The 26,184-nt window shown below is 41.2% G+C and overlaps 1 protein-coding gene across 1 annotated transcript in view; it reads left to right on the forward strand.

The window, feature by feature from the left end:
• Positions 1-26,184, forward strand: part of BCAM (basal cell adhesion molecule (Lutheran blood group)) — a 154,547-nt gene that overhangs the window by 122,750 nt on the left and 5,613 nt on the right. Inside the window, exons 14-15 of the mRNA XM_089655206.1 lie at positions 1,206-1,341; positions 26,057-26,165. Of these exons, the coding sequence (XP_089511332.1) occupies positions 1,206-1,341; positions 26,057-26,165 (245 nt within the window). The remainder of the gene's footprint in view (positions 1-1,205; positions 1,342-26,056; positions 26,166-26,184) is intronic.

The following is a 26,184-nucleotide window of genomic DNA, read 5'->3' on the forward strand; positions in this document are numbered from 1 at the left end:
TCTAATGTAATGGGGGGCTTCTGATGTGAAAGGGGGACACTGATGGAAAGGGAGTGGGCTCTGATGTAATAGTGGCTTCTGATGTGGAAGGGGGACTCTAATGGAAGAGGGGAGGGCTCTGATGTAATAGGGACTTCTGATGTGAAAGGGGGACTTTAATGTAATAGGGGCTTCTGATGTGAAAGGGGGACTCTGATGGAAGGGGGGGCCTTTGATGTAATAGGGGCTTCTGATGTGAAAGGGGGACTCTGATGGAATGGGGGGGCTTTGATGTGAAAGGGAGACTCTTATGGAAAGGAGGGGGGGTGGGGGTGTTCTGATGTGATGGAAGGCTTCTGATGTGAAAGTTGAACTCTGACGGAAGGGGGGGACTTTGATGTAATAGGGGCTTCTGACGTGAAAGGGTGACTCTGATGGAATGGGGGGCTCTGATGTAATAGGGGCTTCTGATGTGAAAGGTGGACTCTGACGGAAGGGGGGGCTTTGATGTAATAGGGGCTTCTGATGTGAAAGGGGGACTCTGATGGAAGGGGGGGGGCTTTGATGTGAAACGGAGACTCTTATGGAAAGGAAAGGGGGGGTTCTGATGTGAAAGGGGGACTCTGATGGAATGGGGGGGGGGGTTCTGATGTGATGGAAGGCTTCTGATGTTCAAGGTGGACTCTGATGGGGGAGGGGTTTGAGGTAATAGGGGCTTCTGATGTGAAAGGGGGACTCTGATGGAATGGGGGGGGGCTTTGATGTGAAAGGGAGACTCTTATGGAAAGGAGAGGGGGGGTTCTGATGTGATGGAAGGCTTCTGATGTGAAAGTTGAACTCTGATGGAAGGGGGGGGGGGCTTTGATGTGAAAGGGGGACTCTGATGGAATGGGGGGGCTGTGATGTAATAGGGGCTTCTGATGTGAAAGGGGAAATCTGATGGAAAGGGGGGGGGGGCTTTGATGTGAAAGGGAGACTCTTATGGAATGGAGGGGGGGGGGGTTCAGGCTTCTGATGTGAAAGTTGAAATCTGATGGAAGGGGGGGGGGCTCTGATGTGAAAACAAACAAAGGATGGAAAACAATGGAGACCAATGCTCAATCGGTGCAATAAGTAAAGTACAGTAACAGCTAGGAGCCAATCAGATTTCCTTTTCATTGCTTTCATTGATCTCTACAACTCGCATGGTGCCTTTGAGGCTAATTGCATTCTATTGACTCTTGCAGAACAGACTGGTGGCAGCAGCACAGCCATAATCGCAGTCGTTGTGTGCGTCCTCCTCCTGCTTCTGGTCGTTGCCCTCTTCTATTTCCTACAGAAGAAAGGAAAGTTGGCCTGCGGACGGTCAGAGAAACAGCCACTGTAAGTCAATTAGCTGAGATCGAAGCAGAAATGCCGCAAATCCTAGTGAATGGGTGTAATGTAGGGATTCTTTACATACACAGGTAGATCAGGATGCTTTGATAACTCTCTCCTCTGTTGGCAACAAGTGCAAGCTCTTTAGCCACCTCCTGCCTGGCCTATTAGAATAATCTGGCTGTGTGGGAGCACCATTATCCTGGGAGGACACCCTCCCACTGGTGCGCCTTGTGTGCGTCCTAGGTGCCGTGCAGAATCTGTCACCCACTGGACACAAAGGAAGACAGATCATTGTGCCATGTGATCACTGTGACCAGTCATAAAAATGATTGCTTATAACAGTGATCATCACTGTAATAAGCAATCATAGTGTTAAAAAAAAAAAACTCCTGATCACCTCCCCAGAGTAGTACAGTTTCACTGTGGGAACACGCTATTGATCTGATCACAGTATGTTAAAAAAAATTGTAAAAAAGAGTCATTTGCATTTCCTATTTAGGGCAGACCAGTTAAAAAAATAAATACAATTTTAAAAAATAAATTAAAAACAGTTTAGCCTTTATTTCTATTTTAACAAACATTAAGATTTTTTTGTGAATCCCAGAGATTACTATAGGGCTCATGCACAGGCCGCAAGGGCATACAGCGTGCATCAGTGCCCAGAACCTCTGTAAAATCTTCTTGGGACCCACAGCTGCTACATACAGCCCATCCAGTGACAGCAACTACAAAATGTATGCAGGTATGCACTGGCACTTGTGTAAAGCACGTGCATGCATGTATGCCCCAATCGCAGTCTGCCTGAATTCAAGGCGTATGTTCACGTGTCTTTACACAAATACCGGTGCATACGTGTGTACAACTAAAAATGTGCAGTTAATTTCGTCCCGAATCAAATTTTCTGTTATTCAGACATTCAAAAATATCCGACTTGTGAATTACAACAGTAACAAATTTAAATGAATCCAAAACAAAACAAAATTTGAATTGATTCAATTTCGAAAACACATTAGAAAAAAAATCAAAAACCAACTCAAATTTGAGAACAAATTCGAATTTGAAAACAAAATAGAATAGAATAGAACAGAAAATAAAGGAATAGAAAAGAATAGAAAATAAAAGAATATAATAGAAAGGAATAGAGGTAGACCCCTGCATGAGTCATATTTGTCCTTATGAAACTGTACATAGTTCTTCTCTCTTTTGTATCACATATGTTCCCAAAATCTATAATTTTTTGATTTATTCAATAAAATGTCTTTGGTACCAGAAAGTATTGGAGGAAAAAAGAACAGAATAGAAGCTCTAACAAACCAGGCCCTCTGTTTCCTCTTGTACCAAATTGTATTGTAACTGTAATGTCTACCTTCAGTTTGTAAAGCGCTGCGCAAACTGTAGGCACAATATAAATCCTGTATAATAATAAATAGAACAGATTACAGTATACAATAATAGAGTAAAGCAGAACAAAATAAAATAGAAAATAAAGGAAAAGAAAAGAATAGAATAGAAAACAATAGAATCTATTAGGCTAGCATAGAAAAGAATAGAATAGAAAATCAAAGAATAGAATAGGAAAGAATAGAATCAGAATAGAAAAGATTAGAATAGAGAATCAAAGATTAAAATAGAAAATAATAGAGTAAAACAGAACAAAATAGAATAACAAATAAAGGAAAAGAAAAGAATCAGTTAGAATAGAATTAGAATAGATAATGAAAGACTAGAATAGAAAAACAATAGAACAGAATAAAATAGAAATAATATACCGGTAACTGTCTTCATACAGCCCATATACCATCAAAAACACATGGATTGTGGATTGTAAGATTAGAATTATTATCGAATTCGTTTGAATTTCGAATTTGGTCAAATTTGAATTTGAATAAACGAATTCCGAAAAACAAATTAAACAAATTTAACTAGTAACACGAAACTAGAATAGAAAATCAAAGAATAGAATATAAAATACTAGAAGAGAATTGAACAGAAAAACAGAATTGTAAACTAAAATTAAAACAAAACTGTAAAAACTGTGAACTGCGCTATGGTGACGTGAATAGTGATCAACAAAGGAAATGTGAAACATTTTCTGAAAAAAAAAAATTGAAATTTCCAATATGGTCACGCAACTCTTCATACAGCCCGTATACCTTCAAAAACACATATGGATTGTGGATTATGGATTGTGAATTATGGATTGTAAAATTAGAATTATTATCAAATCCGTTCGAAATTTAAAATTTGGTTGAATTTGAATAAACAAATTCCGAAAAACAAATTAAACAAATTTAACTAGTAAAACAAAACTAGAATAGATTAGAATAGAAAATCAAAGAATAGAATATAAAATATTAGAAGAGAATTGAATAGAAAAACAGAATTGTAAACTAAAATTGAAACAAAACTGTAAAAACTGTGAGCTGTGCTATAGTGACGTGAATAGTGATCAACAAAGGAAATGTGAAACATTTTCTAAAAAAAAAATAGAAATTTCCAATATGGTCAACTCTTCATACAGCCCGTATACCTTCAAAAACACATATGGATTGTGAATTATGGATTGTAAAATTAGAATTATTATCGAATCCGTTCGAAATTTCGAATTTGGTCAAATTTAAATAAATTCCCAAAAATTAACTAAATGAATTTAACTAATTGAACGAAACTAAATGAGTCGAATAACAAATATTTTTTTTTCCTTTTGCCCATGTCTACTTAGAACCACACCTTGTAGTTGCTGTTGCTAGATGAGCTGTATGTTGCAACTGTGCTTTCCGGGGAAGTTTTTACGGAAGTTCTTGGCGCTGACGCGCGCTGTACACCTTCCCTTCGCAGATGCGCGCACGAGCTCTTAAACCTCAAGAAAACTGTAGACGTGCGTTGTTTCTCTCCGGGTCTCCCGTCCCAGTTGCTTTGTTCTACACGTCTTCCTCCGCTCTGTTATCTCAGCAGAATCATATTGTGCTTTCATTATCTATGGACGCCCGCCAACCTATTCTTCTGTCTTAATCTGTTCTGTGGCACCCGGCTGCCTCGGGTTAGAAGTCACTGCATCTCCTGAGAATCCAGGCAGCACTCATAGCGCGAGCCGGGGATGTGGTTTCCATAGCAACTGCATCATATACGTCGTGCATACATATTCATGAGCTGAACATCCCAGGAGCTGAGTGCTTCTGCTTTGCATAGAGAAGCTATATAAGGGTAGGCCTTATGTATTGGGACATGCTGGGATTTTGTCACTGCCAAAGAGGATTTGTCACCAAGAAAAGAGTATCTGGTTATGGGGCATGTGTTTCTTACATAGTTAGTCTGGCTGAAAAAAAACAAAAAACCATCCAGTTCAACCAAAAAAAAAGTTATAATCCTATACCCACATTTGATCCAAAGGAAGGCAAACATCCCAGCAAAGAATGATCCAATTTGCTCCTGCAGGGGAAAAAATTACTTCCTGATCCCCCGAGAGGCAATCGGATATTCCCTGGATCAACTTTACCTATAAATGTCTAGAGAGAGGAAGGGATATAATACACAAAGTGCCAACATCCCTAACGAATACAAGAGGGGGAAAAGTCTTCTTTTTTGGTGGAACTTTAACGGCACAATTTACTTGTATGATAAATTTCAACAATCAAAAGAGATTTTTTTATAAAAACAGTATGAAATTTTATTTTTGCAATCTTCAAAAATAAATCTAAAGCTACAATACATATCGCGATGGTGTCATCAGAGACCTCACATGGAATCACGCGTCATGCCTTCTTGAGCACTTCTGAAGAAGAGATTTTTGTCAATCTCGAAACGCGTCAAGGGCGAACCATGCATGATCCATGATTAGATTTGCAATACCATCTCTGATGACACCTCCGCGATATGTATTGTAGCTTTTATATTTAACCAGTTCAATACCGGGCAGTTTTACACCTTCCTGCCCAGTCCAGTTTTCACGTTTCAGCGCTCTCACACTTTGAATGACAATTGCGCGGTCATACAACATTGTACCCAAACTAAAATTTTACCATTTTCTTCACACAACTAGAGCTTTCTTTTGGTGGTATTTAACCACCGCTGGGGTTTTTATTTTTTGCTAAATTAACAAAAAAATACCAACAAGTTTGAAAAAAAAAAGTTTCTTTGTTTCTGTTATAAAAGTTTGCAAATAAATAATTGTTCTCCATACATTTAGGCCGAGATGTATTCTGCTACATGTCTTTGGTGAAAAAAACCCAAATTAGGATGTATTATTTAGTTTGTAGGAAAGTTATAGAGTTCACAAACTATGGGATAGATCTGAATATTGATCAATCCTGAAGTACTGACAGCCAATCTAATTTCTTGAGGTCCAAGAATGTCAGAACAGTACACATATCCCCCAATGACCCCTTTTTGCAGAGTAGACAGTCCAACGTATTTCATAACAGGCATGGCGAGTTTTTTGAAGTTGTATTTTTTTTGTCTTAATTTTTCGGAAAATGAAAAAATTAAAAAAATTAGTTTCAATATTTTTTTTTACATATTGTCACCAGTGCAGTACAGCGTCATCATATAACTGGCATGGCAGTGATCAGGGACACTGACTGGTGACAGTATGAAAAAAAAAATATATATATTTTTTTTATTATTATTTTTTATTTTTTATTAATTTTTTTTTCTTTTTTTAAGATTTTTTTTTTCATATTTCACTATGACCAAAGTAGTACAATGTTACCATAGTAATATTGTACTACTTTGGGGAAGTGATCAGTGTTTTTTTTTTTTTTACACAATTTGCTTATAGCAAAGAATTACTTTGCTATAAACAAGCCCTTACCTGAATGACATCGATTCATTCAGGTTTTTTTTCTTTTTTTTTTGTGCTTAGCTGTGATTTGGCCACAGCTAATCACATGACATGTGCATGTGATCGCTGTGACCATTCACAGCTAGACACTAGTATACAATGAATGGCATGAATGAAGCCATCCATTGTATACAACTGTCATGTGACCTGCTGTGATTGGTCAAAGCAGGTCACATGGTACCGGCAATGGGGCCGATACTCAGATCTGTCATCGGCCGTGTCCGAGGTACACGGCTGGTGACAGATCGCGCCGCTGCGCCACTATCTGCAATCTGCGCATTTGCGGGTGGACGCCATAACGCTGATGACATTTGCCGCCCGCTATTCGGCCATAGGGCGGGTGGCAAATGGTTAAGAAGTGCAGGATCTGGCGGAGGCGTTCTGTCCTCCTCTCTGCTGCTGACTGCTGAGACAATGTGGGGGCGGGGACAGGACCTTGGATAAGGGGGTACCACCAGTCCTCCTGTACGGGGCCCAGGCCAGCAGGGGGGCCCAGGCAGATGGAGATAAGTCAGATGTGGTCAGGAAAGGTGATCGGCATTAAGGGGGGCAACTACTAGAGCCGATACCCAGTATTCTCTCTCACTCTCTCTTCTTTTGAATTTCAGCTGCTGCAGAGAGAGTCAAACAGGGGATCAGTTCCAGTAATTTCTCCCCCACCACACCCATCACTCTCCCTGTGCACCATACATTTCCCCCTGCTGCCCAGGGCCCCCCTGTGTGCCCCCACCCTTGCAGTGCTGCTGGCTTCCCTCCTCTTCTTCCCACTGGCAGCATTTAATAGGATCCCTTACCAGAAGGGTCTGGTACATATGTCACATTTACCAGCCCCTTTTTCCTCTAAATGAACACAATGAGTGATTGTTACTGATCACTCACCGTGTTCATTCATAACTGGGTTTTTTGTTTTTTTTCCTTGTTTTGGTTTTTTTGGGGGAGGGGCTGTCAGGTTGGCTAGATGGGGCCCTATGGTTTCTAATAGCAGCCCTGGGCAGAGAAAGGAGGGCGCCGCAGATGCAGGAGAGGTGTGAGAGCCATATGAAAGGGCCTAGCGGGCCGGATTCGGCCCATGGGTCTTGTGTTTGACACACATGCCTTATGACATTCATGGAAGGTACATTTTGATTCATTTGATCTCATACAATGTATCGCCATGGGCTGTTGCTTTCTTCTTGCCTTGCCCTATTGCCTGATTCTGACATTTCTCAGTCTGAATACTCTCACGTGTTATAACTATGCAGAAACGTAGCTTTGTCATTGCATGAACCACTGGTATTTGGTTATTGTTGTGTGAAAAAAAAAAAATCTATGAAGAGTTTAGCTTTCCCAGAGAAAAAACCTTGGAGCTATAATTAACCGTTTAATGAATTGATTCCTAAAACCACAAGATCCTTATGATGTGGCATATCCCCTCCTAAAGTTGCCATTTCTTGGCTCCAGTGCTGAAAACAGCCACAACTCCGGCGGTTTTATAGAGGATAAAAGAAACTTGTTTAAAGCTGAAATTTAGGCATACAGCGAAAGATGTGGAGGAGGTACGTATAAACGAGCTGCCAAAGGATTTGTATTTCTCTCCATCCTGTTTTGAGATTTGCACAGCTCTGCCTAACAGCACAGTTCACTGACGCTCTTGGGTTTTGTCCATCCTCCAGCCTGTGACTGGACAGTGAAAGGAGAAGCAGAAGAATGATGAGCACATCTCTATGGGTAGCACAGCGGCTAAATGGTTAGCACTTCCGCCTGGCAGAACTAGGGTCATTGGTTTGAATCCCAACCAGGGCACCACCTGCCTGGAGTTTGCATGTTCTCCCTGTGCCTGCGTGGGTTTCCTCCCACACTCCAAAGACATGCTGGTAGGTTAATTGGCTCCTGTCTAAATTGGCCCTAGTATGTGTATGTATGAATGTGAGTTAGGGACCTTAGATTGTACTCCCCTTGAGGGTTAGGGACTGATGTGAATGCACAATATATATGCAAAGTGCTGTGTAAATTGACGGCGCTATATAAGTACCTGTAATAAATGTCACTCTGCTCTCTCCTTCTATCAGCATATTCCTTGTTAGTATATAAGAACTGCAGCACAACTGACTCTGGTGCTTTTTTCTCTGCCAGTCTAAGCTTTGCTGTACAAGTACTGCAAGGGGGTGATACCAATTGAACCTTAGCTGCCTATAGCTGGTGTGTCTTTGAAGAAGTCGTTGCATATCCTGTTATACTGAAAGAAGGAGACACCTTTTGCATCTTATTTCATACATGCCAGATCAAGAGATCTCACAAGATCATGCTGCTTGAGAATGAGACCTTCCTGGAAGGCATTAGTGATGTAGCCTTCCCAGGGGGCTTCTGTAAGGACCTGGCCACATCAACCAGTAGCAGAAGATCCAGGAATATATTGAGATACATAGGATTATATTAAAATATAAGTTCACCTTTGAAAAATACAACTTTTTTTTTTTTGCATTGTAGTGTGTTGGGAGGCCCATAGAAGTCAATGGCAATGCATCAAAATGCGCATAACACGCTTTGATGCGTTAGAAACAGCAATGAACAAATCTTGGACAATGGTTGTTAATGATATCAAAATTCAACAATGTATTGGTATCAAATGTCAATGTGCAACAAAATGCATGTCAACCAGGATGACTGGTCTTGTCTCCGCCCTGCAGAGCCTGTAGTGCAATGTGCAAATACAAAACAGCAAAGTATACCAAAAACGTACACTAGGGTGTGTCATATGGTTCCCTACTGAAGAAGAAGGACCCTTTCCTGGCCCCCTGAGGTGCAAGATGGGGCAAGGCACACTCAGGTCCACCTAACCAAAAAGCCCCACTGACCCCTCTCCTTATGGTAAGCTGAGTACTAGGTGAGGGGCTCTCCTGAAGAGAGACCCCTCCCAAGGCAGTTGAGGAAGGAACCTAAAGCCCACACATCCTACAACTACATCTCAGGGTAGGCCTGAAGACAAACACCCTACAATGTGCCTGCAGTCCCCTCCAAAAGTCCCTGTTCCAGTTGGGTCTGTCACAATTTCATTTAAACTTCAAAACTTAGTCGTCTTTTACCTCTTTATGTTTTTTTTTAGATGTCTATTACTTATTTCAAACCATTATTTTCCTATAGATTTGGACTTATGTCGTGGGTCTTTATCTTGCTGGAGCACCTGAATATATGTATGGACAGGTGGATTCAGGGCAACAAGGAGGCCAATTTTGGGTTGAATAACCATTCTGGGGCAAAAACTGAGGGTCTGAAAAAGGTCTGAATATATAAGTATCTGTAGATCCAGGATTTTTAGATGGCCCCAACTTTAAAAGCTTTGCCTTCTTTAAAAATGAATATCCTTTGAATATCCATTCTTATCTCTTTTGGTCACAACCATGGACAAGCTTTTGTTTCTGAACTGGAGCCTTAAGTGTTAATTCCATATGTGGACACAGGGTTCTTATGAGCCGTCTGCTGTTGGCTTTGAAAGCAGCTGCACATGCTCAGGGACATGAGAGGGTGATGTTCTGTAGTGAGAGGCTTCACAATCCTATCCACAGCTAACAGCTGCTTTCACCATTTGCTTTTCTATGCACTCTAGAAGCTCTTTCACCATAAACTGGAATATCCAAATATTTAACACACCCGTAATGTAGTGCGCAATTGGAATCCAGTGAACAATTTTGCAGTAAATTGTATAATTCTAAAATGTGTACTCAATTGTGAAATGTAAGCAATTAGGACTGACTTTGTGACCTTGCCTCCTCGAACTGAGATGATAGACTTCTGTTCCCTGGCTACCATGAAACAAGGACATGAACTTCTGTATAAGTACATAAAGGAAGTCCCAAAATAACTCTGGGCTTATGTATTGAGTTTGATTAGTTAATCAAAAAAGCATGTTTCCTCGCTGATGTCAGAACGGGAGAAAATAATCTGTTTAGAACTTCTAAAGCACCGTGGGCATATCATTTCTAATACTCAGCTGTTGATAGAGTGCAGATTTCTGCAGAGGAAGGCACGAGACCAGTCACTTGATATGGTCAAGGTCCCTGAGTTGTAAGTCAAATACGAGTGTCACATTAAAGAAGAGCTCCCATTTACTTAAGTATGTTGAGGACTGGCTGATGTCTATGAATACAACCAATAAAAAGAAACCTATAGTAAGATAAATACAGTATGTATATGCTGTTGTTGAACCTTCTGATAATGTTAGTTGCCTGAATTCAACACTTTCTAAAGACGGCCAAAGACGGTTCGAATCTCGGCCGGTTAAGCAGGGACTGGCCGTGATTTGAACCATGTATGGGCAGGCTGAATGTACCCAAGTTGATCAATCAATCAACAGCCTGTCGGACTTTGCATGTGATTATTGCCTGCGACTATTATAGCCACTAGCAGTAATAATAATTATTATTATAAAGGATTTATATAGCACCAACAGTTTGCGCAGTGCTTTACAATATAAAGGGAGACAATACAGTTCAATACAAGAGGGTTAGGAGGGCTCTGCTCCTTGGAGCTTACAATCTAATAATAAGTGTTCTCCCGGTGGGGACCTGCAACACGTGGTTGCAGGAAAGAAAATCATTCCATCTATGGCCAGCTTAAGGTACTGAAACAGAACAGAAGTGTAGCGTTCTTCCCAACCTAGAAGGTTGAGGATGACCCTGTAGATTAGCCTTTCTCAACCTTTTTGCCCCCATGGGAACAATACATTTTCCTATCTCAGGGAACCCCTGCTAAAATCAATTCATGAGGGGTCAGTGGTAAGAATGTCTCTTAAATTGGAGGCCGGTGTAAAAAAAAAATGCCTCTTCAGTGGTTATCAGAACATCTTGTTACAGACAGTTAAAAGAGAAGGAGTGTAACGCACATGTAAGGGACCGCCCGGCGGTACCACTAGCACTCCACTGATCAGGCGTCCCCAGCGCACGGAGTCTAAGCCCCAGAGTACTTGTTCACCAGGGCCCCTGATGGTGGGGATGGACTTGGAGTACCCCGGGACCAGGTCGTGACTACTGAGGATACCCGTCAGTGGTAGGGGTATTCGCCAGGGGCTCCCACGGGAGAGAGCATAATATGAGGAGGTCTGGAGACCCCGTTGAGAGGGATGGATGGATGGCTGAGCAAGTGCAAAGTCAGGCAGGCCGGGTCAGTAACTATGGGGACAGTGCGGTACAAAGCAGCGGGCAGAGAATAGTCGGGTCACACGCCAGGTCAGCAACAGCAGGTCAGGTCCAATAGGGGGCATCCAGGAGAGAGGTCAGGCAAAGCAAGGGTCTGGGCAAGAGAATACAGCAGGGTCAGGCACAATCCGGGTCAGCAACGTTCAAGAAACAGGTTCACAATACAGGATAAGACCAGAAGGCACTGAATGACAGTTCAGGGCCATTTAAATATCCCGCCCTGCGCTGTCATTGGTGCCAGGCGCGCGCCCGCGGCCTCTACTGCGCATGAGCGAGCTTGATCGCCGCGGTCGGCCCGGCCCTAGTGCCCGTGTCCCTGCACAGGGCGGTGCACTGCGCCTGCGCCGAGACCAGCGCCGCAGCGATCCCCAACAGCACACCTCACAACTTTACAGGCACCATCATATATGAGGTCAATCAGCAACAGCTCAGGGAGCCCTAGCAAACTTTGGAGGAACTTTAGCGTTCCGCAAAAACCTGGTTGAGAATGGCTGCCCTAGATGGTGAGGCAATCTAGCATTTTACTTCTCTAAATGGAGTCCTTGACTAAATGTAGGGTACAATAACAGTTGGGCACCAGTCACTTTAGTATGTTTTAAAGGTTTGCTTTACTCACAATGCACTGGAGAGAGAGTTAGGGTACAGGATACTCAAATTTAGGGAAAAGGCTTGGACCCCTATTAGCAATTATTGTAAATGGCCCTTTTAAGGCAGTCAAGAAGATCAAAGACTATCCAAAAGTGTAGTTAAAAGTAATTTTGGTTATTCCTTTTATGCTCAGTAACGTGTAGACCCCTGACCGTTTTGAACAGTCACAGGTACCTTAGCTGATGAGCCATGAGAACTTCTTGTGATATCCACCAGCAGCAGCTTCTGCTCAGTTCTCCATGACACTCTTCAGCACAGAAGCCTCTTTCTAAGTTGCTCCATATGCATGCAGCCATCTTCCTGTACCCCCCCCCCAGCAGGGCAACTGTTATCCCTTAAGATCCCCATTTGGAAAAAGGCCAATAAAAGAGGATCCTCTCATTATGGCATCTTCACTAGGCAGGAGCCAAGGAGCAAAGACCCTTCTAGAAAGTCACCTCAAATATTCATTTACCCAGCATGCATGAGTGGAATAAACCTCACCGGCACAGTAAATATTCATACCTGCTTAAATTGTATCTTCTCACTCAAAGTACTGGAGAACACTTCCCAGTAGCAGGCAAAAGTAAAACAAAATCCTGGGATTAGGAGAAACCCAACAAGCCTAGATAACAATAAGAATCAGAATTCAGGCTGGATATAGTCCGGCTGCAAAAGCTTTATTTAGACAAGGGACATTCCAGCTCATGGCTGGGTCCCTACACAAGCAACTAGTGTAGTCATATCTGTATACTTGTTTCATGTCAGTGACAGTATTGGGACCACTGGATAATCATGACAGCCAACGAACCAGAATTTTCAAAAGGAGGCCAACAATGGCATCCGCTTTCCTTTCACACTTAACCTACTTTGCTTTCAACATGAAAGCACTTATAATAGGAACCTAGCCATCGTAACTGCATCATGCTGATTACAGCTTGGATACATATACCTTTCTATGATTGATGGACCAACCAGTTTGTTTCTGAAGTGTTTTTTTATGGGGCCAGGTTGTTCAAGGCACAACCCTTCAAACCTTCCCAGAATGGGTAGGAAACATAAAGCATACAAGATAACACTCATCGCCCTAACTGGATTACATTTTTATAACTTAGAAAGGGTTGTGGGAGGAAACCCACACCGAAGGAACATGCACACTCCATGGAAAACTCAACCGGGGCCCCTAGCACTGCCACACCTGGCCACAATGTTACCCCACAGCATACAGTAGAAGAAGAAGAAAAGTTAGCACGGTATCATGGGAGCTGAATATGTTTTCTTGGTTCAGATGTATTGACCTCCAGTGTGGAATGTATGTGGCTACACCCAGAAGCTATTATTCAGATGTATGTAGATCATTCTGGCACATATAAACATACAATTTATTGTTTTTTCATAGAAAGGATTGTATTTTTTCAAGGCATTAACAAAATTATTCTCAGCCAGTTTATGCACAAATTGTTCATTTTTTTTCCCTGGCTGTCTGTATTATGCAGAAGGATGGTGTAGCCAAAGTCTAATCAAATTGAATTGAATTCATTGCCTTGCCAAGCAAAAGTTATTTCACCACTTGTGATTTATATAATTTTGTAAGAATTCATTTTTCTCACTGCACAAAGCTCCTTCAGCAAGACTGGCCCATTTCCAAACACTAATAACATAATTCTTACAATCCAGTGCTGACCTTCGTTATAGTCGCATGGCCTTTTATCATTCCATGGAGCCATTTCCTGAGTGTTAAGAATGAATACCCTGGTAACCTTCAGCTTTCCTGGACATTCAGTATACACATCAAAGTCATACACTATATTGCCAAAAGTATTGGGACACCCCTCCGAACCATAGGATTCAGGTGTATAAAACCAAGCACCTAGGCATGCAGCCTGCTTCTACAAACATTTGTGAAAGAATGGGTCGCTCTCAGGAGCTCAATGAATTCAAGTGTGGTACCGTGATAGGTTGCCACCTGTGCAATAAATCCATCCATGAAATTTCCTTGATACTAAACATTCCACGGTCAACTGTTAGTGGTATTATAAGTGGAAGCAACTGGGAACACCAGCAACTCAGCTACGAAGCAGAAGACCACGTAAAATGACAGAGTGGGGTCAATGCATGCTGAAGCGCACAGTGCGCAGTCTGCAAAGTCACTAGCTAAAGACCTCCAAACTTCATGTGGCCTTCAGATTAGCACAACAGTGCATATAGAGCTTCATGGAATGGGTTTCCATTGCCAAGCAGCTGCATCCAAGCCTTACATCACCAAGTGCAATGCAAAGTGTTGGATGTAGTGGTGTAAAGCACACCGCCACTGGACTCTAAAGCAGTGGAGACGTGTTTGCTGGAGTGATGAATCATGCTTCTCTGTCTGACAATCTGATGGATGTATCTGGGTTTGGCGGTTGCCAGGAGAACGGTACTTGCCTGACTGCGTTGTGCCAAGTGTAAAGTTTGCTGGAGGGGGATTATGGTGTGGGGTTGTTTTTCAGGGGTTGGGCTTGGCCCCTTAGTTCCAGTGAAGGGAACTCTTAAAGCGTCAGCATACCAAGACATTTTGGACAATTTCATGCTCCCAACTTTGTGGGAAGAGTTTGGGGATGGCCCCTTCCTGTTCCAACATGATTGCGCACCAGTTCACAAAGCAAGGTCCATAAAGACATGGAGGAGCCAGTTTGGGGTGGACGAACTTGACTGGCCTGCACAGGGTCCTGACCTCAACCAGATAGATCACCTTTGGGATGAATTAGAGCGGAGACTGTGAGCCAGGCCTTTTCGTTCGATATCAGTGCCTGACCTCACAAATGTACTTCTGGAAGAATGGTCAAACATTCCCATAGACACCCTCCTAAACCTTGTGGACAGCCTTCCCAGAAGAGTTAAAGTTGATAGTGTATATTTATAACTATTTTTTCAAAATATTTTCACAGATTTCATGAACATTTTTAATTAAAGTGATTTTTTTGAACTGTCACTATATTTCTAGACAGCTGAAGAGCTCTACCTACCCACTTAAAGGATCAATCCTCATTCATTTGTTATTTTAGTATTTATAGGACCCCAAATTAAAGTGAAAATTCCTTTTTTTTTTGGAAGTCAAAATCCATTCTAGGTGAATTATATACATTGCAAGGAATTTAATACTTAATTGAAGGTCTACGTCCTGTAATCATATTATCAGCCCATGTGTTGTATTAAGAAAAACTGCTGAGAAAAATAGTAAGCCAATTATATCAGCTTGTTATTGAGATATTGAGACTTTGCTACCTTGAAGTACCAAGTTCTTTGCAATATCTACAGCCTCGAACAATGGGGTTCCGCTCTCCTTGTTGGGATTTTAATTAATCCTTTTATAATAGTAAATGCAACAAAGGAGAAGAAATACTCCCATCAAGAAAGAGCCGGCAAAAAATAATGCGACAGAGATTTTAACACTTTTATAGTCTATATCACGGGTGTCAAACTGGCGGCCGTCCAGCTGTTGCCAAACTACAAGTCCCATGAGGCATTGCAGGATTGACAGTTACAAGCATGAAGGGACTTGTAGTTTTGCAACAGCTGGAGGGCTGCCAGTTTGACACCCCTGCTCTATATAAAATGAAAAAAAAAAAAGGGCTATACTTGCACTTTAAGGTAGACTCTAGATTGGTTTAGGCTTTCTTGAGAAATGGATTTAGCAGGAGAAGCTTGTGATCTCCCATTGGGCTGTGCCATGCGGTGATGGTGTTGTATAAACAGGGTGCGTGCCTAAACCTAGGCACTTACTGAAAGAAAGTCTACTAGCTGTGACCTATGACAGTATATTTGACAAGGACAGAGTGACCGGTAGACATATGCGTTTTGTAACGAATCGATTTTCGGATAAAAATTTGATTTTCGAAGATGGACATAAGGACATAGTGAAGAAAGGACATAGTGAATAATCCGAAAAAGTTATAATGGAATTAATGAATGCATTTGTTTCATTAGTTTCATTCAGATTATGGCACATGATGTTTGGGTCCATGGGGAAATTAATGCCATTTTCAAATTTTTTTGATAATTCGGATTCCAGTAAATTTTGTGATTTAAATTTAACTTGTAATTGTCAGACAGTCAGTTCAGTTCCACAATCCAATGCAATTCTTAGGTTTGAAAAAGTTGGGGCTGAAAAAGTTTTCAATATTTATTCCATTGAGTCAGAAAATATTGATTTCTCCTGAATAGTTTCAATATATGACTAATGAATCCACACGAAATATCGAACCCGAAAACAAATATATATATCAATCTTTTGAAAAAATTGCTAATTTTTTGAATCCTGAAGATATGAAACGAATTCAGAAAACGAATCGGTTCAATATAACGAATATGACAAAACAAAGTTCTTCAATTGACCAATGCATCCGAAATGTTACATTTCCCAGAAGAGAGGGGGGGAGGACAACTTCCTCTTTTGATCGCCTGGGCCAGGGGTAGCAACCTGTGGCTCTCCAGCTGTTGCAGGACTACAAGTTCCATCATGCCTCTGCAAGTCATAGCTGTAACTGTCAGTTTTGTAATGTTGCAATGCCTCATGGGAAATGTAGTTCCACATTAGCTAGAGAGCCACAGGTTGCCTACCCCTGGCCTAGGCGATCGCAGTAGAAGTGGGAGCTGGTAACTGTCAAATTTGGGTACCCGCTCCCCAAAGGTGCCAATCTTTAATGGGGAGTGGGGGACAAAGGCTTAAAGTGGAACTTCCCCTTTTGGTTGGAGCTTTGCTTTAAGTGGCTTCCCTGTATCCATTTCAGGATATCATGGTTTAAAGCCCAACTCCAGCCAGTTTCTTTGAGTTTTTAGCTTTGGGCAGAGTGTGAAAGGGTTAGACACTCAGGCAGCTTTTATATTCTTGTCTGTACCCCCTATTGGGAGATTTTTCTTGACTTATTGGATATATGTTAGACAGAACAGAAAGCTAAGGAAAATCTGGAGTGCCAGAAACAGTGCCAGTAGAAGGTTCTATGCAGGGGCGGACTGACCATTTGGAAACTCGGGCACTGCCCAAGGGCCCGGGGTTAGTAGGGGGCCCCATGAGATGCCCCTGGTACCTTTTTCATAGGCTTTTTTTAGTTTGGGCAAGGACACAGGGGCCCCATGATCCCCTATTGCCCGGGGGCCCCATGAGTTGTCAGTCTGCCCCTGGTCCTATGGCACCCAATGTGGAAGTATACAAAAAAAAAAAAGCTAAGGAAAAACAACAAAGGAACCAATAAATTTCACATCTTTGTTCTAACTTGCTGTCCATGATGCAATAGCAGACATGGTAACGCCCGTGGTCAGAATAGCACCAGTTGCACAGCTCTCGATGTACACAGGACGATGTCTTTTGGCACACTGACTTATGAAGCTTGGCGCTCCCTATGACAGCGCATGCAGCCTTGTGCTGCCATCTTTTGGCATGTTATTAAATCAGTCTCAAAACTTTTTGATACCACCTTATACATGGTACAGCAGGCACATATCAGGAATATGAAATATTGGGTTGACATATTCTTTAAGTTTGACTTCAATCCTCGGAATGGTATCCAAAATAAAATCCAGCACTTCTGACAAATCTTGTACTAGCGATGAAAGAGTTTCTTTGACTCTGGAAAGTTCAGAATAGCTCAGGAAGTCTGAATACATTCAGAACAATTTTCATCCACAAAGACTTAACATCCCTTAGAGAATATTTTTTTTCCATTGCTTCCACCCTGGAGGAATCCCAAGGCAAAGAAATCTAAAAAAAAAAAACGAAATATTTACAAGACTACTGAACCTAAAAAAAACAAGCTTCTGCTACAGTGCAGCCAAAATCTGACCGAAAAGTTCATTGTTGTAAATTTGTTATTTTTAGTTTTCAGTGGCTGAATTGTAGTGCTAGCCTGAAAAATATGTATTCTGGTGATTATATGCTTTTAATATTTGTAATTACACTATTTAGTTAATCATTTTTTGTTTCATCTGCCTTTATTTATTTTTTCCCTTTCATTTGCATGCAAACCAAGCTGTCCAGAAAAAGTGACAGTTGCAGGAGTCAAACTGTAATATACACTGATAACAAAACCACTTGCTGCCCTATATGTACAGCGGCGGGGCGGCAGGCTCAGTCACTTAGATATACAATGTGGTTTCTTCTAGGTTTGTGGACATGTGCATGCGCGCCCAATGCCGACTCACGCTGTGATTGGACACAGCAACATTTTGGCAACAGTTTTCGGTCACTGATTTTGGCTGAAACCTGCTGATCGGCTGTGCCCAGTCACAGCCCAAAGTCCTGTGTTGACAAAGCAGGGAGAAAAAACAGCAAGATCTGCAAGTAAAAGAAGCAAATATTACACACATTACATATTGTTAGGCACACAGTTAACCCCTTGATTGCCCCTAGATGTTATCCCCTTCCCAGCCAGTGTCATTAGTGACAGTGTACAGTATTAGCACTGATCGCTGTATTAGTGTCACTATTGATGTCACTGTCAGTCAGTACATGTCCCTCCCAGCCAGAGTCTGCTAGCGCCAGATTGCCCACCACACTATCACAGTCCCAAAATTATTCGTTGATCGCTGCCAGTACCATTATAGCATCATAGCTGTGTAAAGTCAAGTATATATAACATCGATTGTAGACGCTATAACTTTAGCACAAACCAATTAATATACACTAATATACATTTATTTTTTTTTAAATCAGCTGGAACTCCGATTTAAGTGTATATTAAAGTCAGCAGCTACAAAAACTGTAGCTGCTGACATTTAAAATACAGACACTTACCTGTCCCTTGGTGCACCGGTGTCCTCACCATTCACAGGCCATCTTCTCTCCCTGGGACCGGCATCTTCAGTGTGGGCACCCGGCTGTGACAGCTTGCGGCATCATAGCCGGGTGCCCACTGCGCATGTGCGAGAAGCGCTGCACATTGTGACTGGTCCCACAGTCTTCTGGGACCTGTCACGTGTCCCAGAAGACTACGGGGGGGGGGAGGACAACTTCAGCTTCTGATCGCCTAGGCGATTGCAGCGGAAGTGGGAGCGGGTACCTGTCAAATTCGGGTACCCGCTCCCCAAAGGTGTCAATCCTTAATGGGGAGCGGGGGACAAAGCATTAAAGAGGAACTTCCCCTTTTGGGTGGAGCTCCGCTTTAATGTACATTAATATGCACTTATTGAGATTTTTTTTTTACCAAAAACGTGTAGCAAAATACATTTGGTCTAAATTTATGAAAAAAATAGATTATTTGTTTTTTTTTCATTGAATACGTTTTATAACAGAAAGTAGAAAATATTATTTTTTTACAAAATTTTCAGCTTTTATATCATTTATATGATAAAAAATAAAAAAAACATTGGTGATCAAATACCATCAAAAGAATGCTCTGTTTGTGTGGAAAATTATAGAAATTTTATTTTGGTACAGGGTTGCATGACTGCACATTTGCTACGTAAAATAGCACAGTGCCGAATAGAAAAAAAATGGCTTGGTCATCAAGGGAGAAAAACCTTAAAGGGCTCAAGTGGTTAAAAAGCAGCACACCCAAAAAAAATAGTATATGTATTTAAAAAATAGAAACTCACACTTGATATTTAACTCTATCAAGAGACTTTTTTGATTAATCTTTTTTACTTTTTAGACTTTTAGCACTACCTTTTATTTTTTATTTTTTTCATACTTGAATGCTAACAAGTGTAATATATATATATATATATATATATATATATATATATATATACAGGGTGTGGCAACATGACTTCCTTTTTTCAAAACGTAATAAAACCCATTTTATGAATCAGAATTGTTTTTATTGTCTTTATTAATGTAGGTACATATCTAAAGTTCTGTTTTACACAGTTTTGAAAATCATATCAGGTAGGTGACGCCCCCCATTGTCCATACACTGAATAAGCCGATTTCTGGCGTTTTTCATGACCCTTACCAGCATAGCAGTGGGTATGTTGGCAATTTCTGCGCGGATGTTGGCCTTCACGTCTTGTAGGGTCCTTGGACGGTTTACATAAACGCGGGATTTCAAAAAACCCCAGAAAAAAAAGTCGCAAGGGGCCAAATCGGGGGAGCGGGCTGGCCACTCCAAATCGCCCCTTATTGAGATGAGGCGCTCCGGGAAGTGTTCCCTTAAAACAAAGTCCAAGGGCAGACGCATGTTTGCGCGCAGAACGCTGCGGGGATCGCAAGATTGAAGCTCTCACTGCTTCGATGTTCTCAGGTGATCTGATGGGTCGAGGGACTCCAGCTCTTCGTCTTGTCGTACTCGCGGTTTGTCTGAACGTAGTGACCCACGTAACAATTGATTTCCGGTCCGGGACACGGCTCAACGGGGCTACATTGAAGCAATGTCGGAAGGCATGTTGGGTTGCGATCACAGAAAATCCGTTCGAAAAGTAGGCCTCTACGGCAAACGCATGCTGCTCACTGTTCCAACGCATGATGATGACTGACCTGGAAGAGAACGAAAACTTTAGAACTACGCCTGTCGCCTGAGACCACTCCCGCCCCGCTATGGCCGCTACAGCCTGAATGGCACGCATATCAAAAAAGGAAGTTATGTTGATGCACCCTGTATATATATAGTATATAGTATATATATATATATATATATATATATATGTAATACACAAACTGTATACTTTCCCTCTAGTGTTGCATATGCTTGACTTAAGTGCACTATACTGGCTTGTTGCCTATTTTACAGCCCTGACAAATAGAACTCTGATCAGATGTGTCAGAATGTTGGTGATGTCGCTATACAGCAGTATACACAAATCCATTTTATGTGTTATCTAAGGGCAGAGTATATAAACATCTCACGGTGCCTTTGGTGAAAAGCATACAAGAATGCCAAAAATGATACATAAAACAGTTTTCTGGGTTTTTTTTTAAGATCCAATATGTTGGAGCAGCTGCAATCTAAAAAAGCCCCGTAGTGTTTAGAAAGTCTATTATTTTATGAACATGTTTATTTTGCTGTTGGCCTTTTCATAGTTTCCAGCAGATGACTAATCACAGATTAGCACATGGCCACCATTGTATAATTAGTTAAGTCGCAATCTTGTTATGTCCAGCGCTTCCTCGAAGAGTTCAGATATTGTTTGCTGGGATCTTTTAAACATCCTTTCAGGAAACTAGTTGGGCCTTTTCACTGTGATCCAGTACTTTGCCATTACGCTCAACTACATCAGAGTTCTGGCAGTATATTATCTCTCAAGTGCAAGAACGTGGTTAACTGACCCTACAGTGTGAGAAACCTGGTTTGGGGGTCAGTTTTAGTTGGGTTTTTTACATTTTTTTATTGATTGTCTTATAATATATATATATATATATATATATATATATACAGTGGCGGGACAATGTCATTTAGCACCCAGGACAAAGATGCCAAACAGCACCCCCGCAAAATGTGTGAGCTTTATGTGTCAGCAAAAATCCCCTCTCTCCCCCCAAATAAATTCAAGCACTATAGGGGGTGGTATAGAGGGATATATGATTGCAGCGTTTGGACCCCCGCACTAGAGATGCCACTGTGCAGTGTTTGCTTACCTGCACCCTACCCACATTTTTTGCTGGAAGTAGATGGGTGAGGATAAACAAACGCTGCACAGTGGAGATCCGGCAATCCTGATCTGGGAGAGCTGCAGTGGCAGGAAGAGGAGCAGGAGGGGAGAGAGAGCACAACCTGCGCCTCTTTCTGGCTTCCTTCTCCTCTCCAGATTTGGCTTGTCTCCTCCAGAGCTAAGCTGACAGGAGGAGTAGTAAAGCTGCCATCACTACTCCTGTCAGCTTGTACATAGGAACATTCAATGCGCCCCCCCTCCACCCACCTCATATGATAACACTGTGCCCAGGGAAGCCCCTCCCACTAACCCCTGTATGTATGTGTATATATGTGTATATATATATATATATATATATATATATATATATATATATATATACATATGGCTTTTTTTCTCAGAGAATAGGTGCAGAAACGCCCAACCTCTTGAGTTACCCCTTGTCTCCTTCCCCCTCTCCACCTTCAAGCACTGATCCTTGGTTCCACCCCCTACCCACCTCCCAGTACTGCCCCTTTTAGAGAATACAGAATCAAGAATCACTTTATAGTGCTAAGTAATTTGTATGTAATGTGTTAATGATAACAGGACTAACAGTAAAATGCAGTAGATCCCCTGCAGCCAGCAATGGATCCCTCACACAATAAGCCTCCCCGGCAAAAATGTACCTCCCACAACAAAATCCCAACCCAGCAACAATAGATCCACCACAGATTCAACCACAGACCCCAGCAGCAACAACAGATTTCCCAGCAGCCAGCATCAATAGGCCTTCCAGCACCCAGCAACAATAGACTCCTCTCTCAACAAGAGATCCCTCATAGCAACAAATTACCCCCCAGCAACAATAGACCCCAATGCAAAAATAGATTCCCACCAGTGATAATAGATCTCCCAGCAGCCAGCATCAGTAGACCCACCCTGGAGGGTCTACTCAATTTACGCATTACTATATATATATATATACATTCACATCAGTCCCTAACCTTCAAGGGGTGCACAATCTAAGATCCCTAACTCACATTCATACACATACTAGGGCCAACTTAAACAGGAGCCAATTAACCTACCAGCATGTTTTCTGGAGTGTAGGAGGAAACCCACTCAGGCACAGGGAGAACATGCAAACTCTGGGCAGGTGGTGCTATGGTTGGGATTTGAACCAACAACCCTAGTACTACCCGGTGGAAGTGCTAACCATTTAGCCATGGTTATGGCTTTCTTTCAGGCTTACTTTGTCTAATTGAACCCTTGTTCTGAACCACCTAAAAAGAAAAAAGACATTTCTTTAACTTATTCACTTGTGAGCCTCAGCTTGAGCTATTGTACTTTGTACATTAGTGTGCTAGCCAGTGGGAAGAATGTTTCTTAGATTTGTGCTCACTGGTGTCAGTGGGAGAATTAGTTCCCCATCTCTGGTGTCAGTGGAAGGAATAATGTCCCATCATTGGTGTCAGTGAGAGAAAAAGTGCCCCAGGAGTTGGATAAAGGCAAGCAAAGGACCACACTTTGGAGACCCCTGGCCTAGGTGATCCCAGTGGAAGTGGGAGCAGGTACCTCTGAAAACTAGATACCCCCCCCCCCCCTTCCCAAAAAGAAAAAAATAAAATATGGCAGAATGGGGAAGGGAGGGGGAGAGAAAAGCAGAACTTCCCCCTTTGGGGAAAGTTTCGCTTTAAGTGGCCTGCAGATAGCTCTGAAATTAACCCTACTGAATACTTAATTCAGACTACCCAGTCTACTACACCATGTTCTCGTATCTGAGCCTAAAAATCCTATGTTAAGCAAATGAGCACCACTTACTACAGACATACTCCAAAAACTTGTGTAAAACTTCATAAGAGGAGCAGAGGCTTTTATGGCCACAAAGAAGAGGATGCCCATAATATCAGTATGGAACGTCCAACATGGTCCTATTGGTGGGATGTCCAAGGATCTCCAAGCGTTGGCCATATAGGGTAACTCTACTGACTTTTGAGCAAAGCACTGCCCCTACAACTGCTGGGATCTGAAATTCCCAGAGAAAAGTTTAAAACGTGACCTGTTTTATCCACCGCTATTAATAAAACTCCAAATTCAGTCCTATTAAAAATATTAAAATAAACAGAATGGAGAATTTGAAACAAATCGTTTACAGGTCACAGTTACAGACGTGTCCGTAATGGATATTTGTATGTTTATTGCCAGCTGGCAACATCAGACCTCCCAGCTGTTTAAAGGATGCAGAAGATTTTTTGATCTTCCCAAAGAGTTGGAAGCTGCTGGAATCAAAGTAGCGAGTCCAAAGTATGGGAGAGGTTGACTTTGTGGGATTCAAGGATTCAAGAGAGGAGTTGCTCATGAACTTCTCTAAAGTGTATTTACAAAAAAAAAAAAAAAAGTTATAAATGGCTAAAGCTCCAGGCAAACAGGTGAATGGACAGATTAAATACTTTACCAGCTTTACCTCTCTATATATTTCTATTCACTTCTGATACTTACACTGACTTCACTGGCTTACCACAGTGCATAGCCAAGCTGCCCATATGGAAGAAAAATATATTTTAAATATATTTTTAAAATATTCTTCCCAAATATATTGATATATATATATATACATATGTATCGATATATATATATATATATATATATATATATATATAAAATACTACAATTTTGTCCATATTATATATATATATATATATATATATATATATGTTGAGATGCATTTTTATTACAAAATATATGAAAAATACATTTCAAATATACTGTATGTCTTTGAAAATACAAATCTACATTTTTGGAATGCATTCACAAATAAATTTAAAAATATATGTTAAAATTAATTTTTTATTTGTTACATAAATCTGAAGAATATAGTTAAAAAATATATATAAATTGTCACCGAAACACCCGGAAAAAATTAGCCCATTAAATTATTTCATTTTTTCTCCATTTTTTCCGGGTGTACGGTGACGGTTTATGAGATCAAGATTTTCTCCTTTATTTCTTTTCATCTGTTTGAGGATTTATATGGACTTTAATTTGGACATTATTATGGTTTATTAATTATTATTTTTTAATTAGCGCTGCATTTCTTCTGTTTGAGGATTTATATGGACTTTGATTTGGATATTAATATTTATTAATTATTATTTTTTAATTAACGCTGCATTTCTTCTGTTTGAGGATTTATATGGACTTTAATTTGGACATTATTATGGTTTATTAATTATTATTTTTTAATTAGTGCTGCATTTCTTCTGTTTGAGGATTTATATGGACTTTGATTTAGATATTATTTATTAATTATTATTTTTTAATTAGCGCTGCATTTCTTCTGTTTGAGGATTTATATGGACTTTAATTTGGACGTTATTATGGTTTATTAATTATTATTTTTTAATTAGTGCTGCATTTCTTCTGTTTGAGGATTTATATGGACTTTGATTTAGATATTATTTATTAATTATTATTTTTTAATTAGCGCTGCATTTCTTCTGTTTACATTTCGCAATACCGCCTTTATTTGTCAGCTGCTTCTTGTCTTATTCATTTATAATTTTTTTTGCTTTCTGGAGCAGGGGCGGACTGACAACTCATGGGGGCCCCCAGGGCAATGGGGGATCATGAGGCCCCTGTGTCCTGGCCCACACTCAAACCACACCCAAAAAAGCCTATGAAAGGTACCAGGGGCATCTCATGGGGCCCCTTACTGACCCCGGGCCCTCGGGCAGTGCCCGAGTTTCCAAATGGTCAGTCTGCCCCTGGCACATGTGTATTCAGGACAAATTTTTCAAGCCTTGTAAAATAAGGGCCATATGAGCATCTATCATAAACCTACCTAATGACTACAAAATTCCATTTCAAATAAAAAAAATAAAGACTTAATGCGTATGTCCAGGCAATACCCAAATTCAGCCACAGGCCTCCCTCTTCCCCTTTAAAGCTTGTTCCAGCATTATGTTTTTCTTTAACCTTTTTCCTTTAGTAGGAAATGGCTTTTATAACTATGAATGCCACCATCACCATGCTGTAAATATTTTTTGCAGGGGCAGCTGCAAAACGCGTAAAAAAAACGCGTGAATCTAGGGTTAGGGAGAACTGGAAGTGAAAGTGAAACTGTAACATAGAAAGAGTAGGTCCTTGCCCCTGCTAGAAAGGGCTATGCAGAGCTGTGTAAATCACAGGACTGGATGAACGTTGGAAGGTAATACAGCACTCATTAATGCATTTGATCTCTAAATTTAGCTGTTTGCTCTAATATATTCCATAATTTCCGAATATTGGACGTTATGAAGCATTCAAGGAGTATGAGAATGAGGTCTGGTCTATGTTAGGTATTGCTTTGCTATCTTTTTTAGGTGAATGGTGGTCATTGCTATCTTTAGCAGGAGACGGTTTTTGTCATTCAGGACTAGACAATCATCACCTCTGACGGGCGTTCTCTCCCACCGCTTTCCATTTCTTATCTGAACCTTGGCATTCTTTGTGTCTAGCGGCTCCCTCTGCTAGTTATTAACCATCATTTCCATTACAGAGCCCAGGATCCCGCTTCAGCTGAGCTCGCCGTGGAGTTAAAGTCGGAAAAACGGAATGACCAGCGTGGACTGCTGGGTGGAGGAGGAGGAGGCGGGACGGCTGCAGAGGTTAGACCGCTTTTATCTT

The sequence above is a fragment of the Staurois parvus genome, unplaced genomic scaffold, assembly GCF_062004578.1.
Source record: "Staurois parvus isolate SC_StPar_1 unplaced genomic scaffold, SC_StPar_1.0 ptg000827l, whole genome shotgun sequence".
NCBI lineage: Eukaryota > Metazoa > Chordata > Amphibia > Anura > Ranidae > Staurois > Staurois parvus.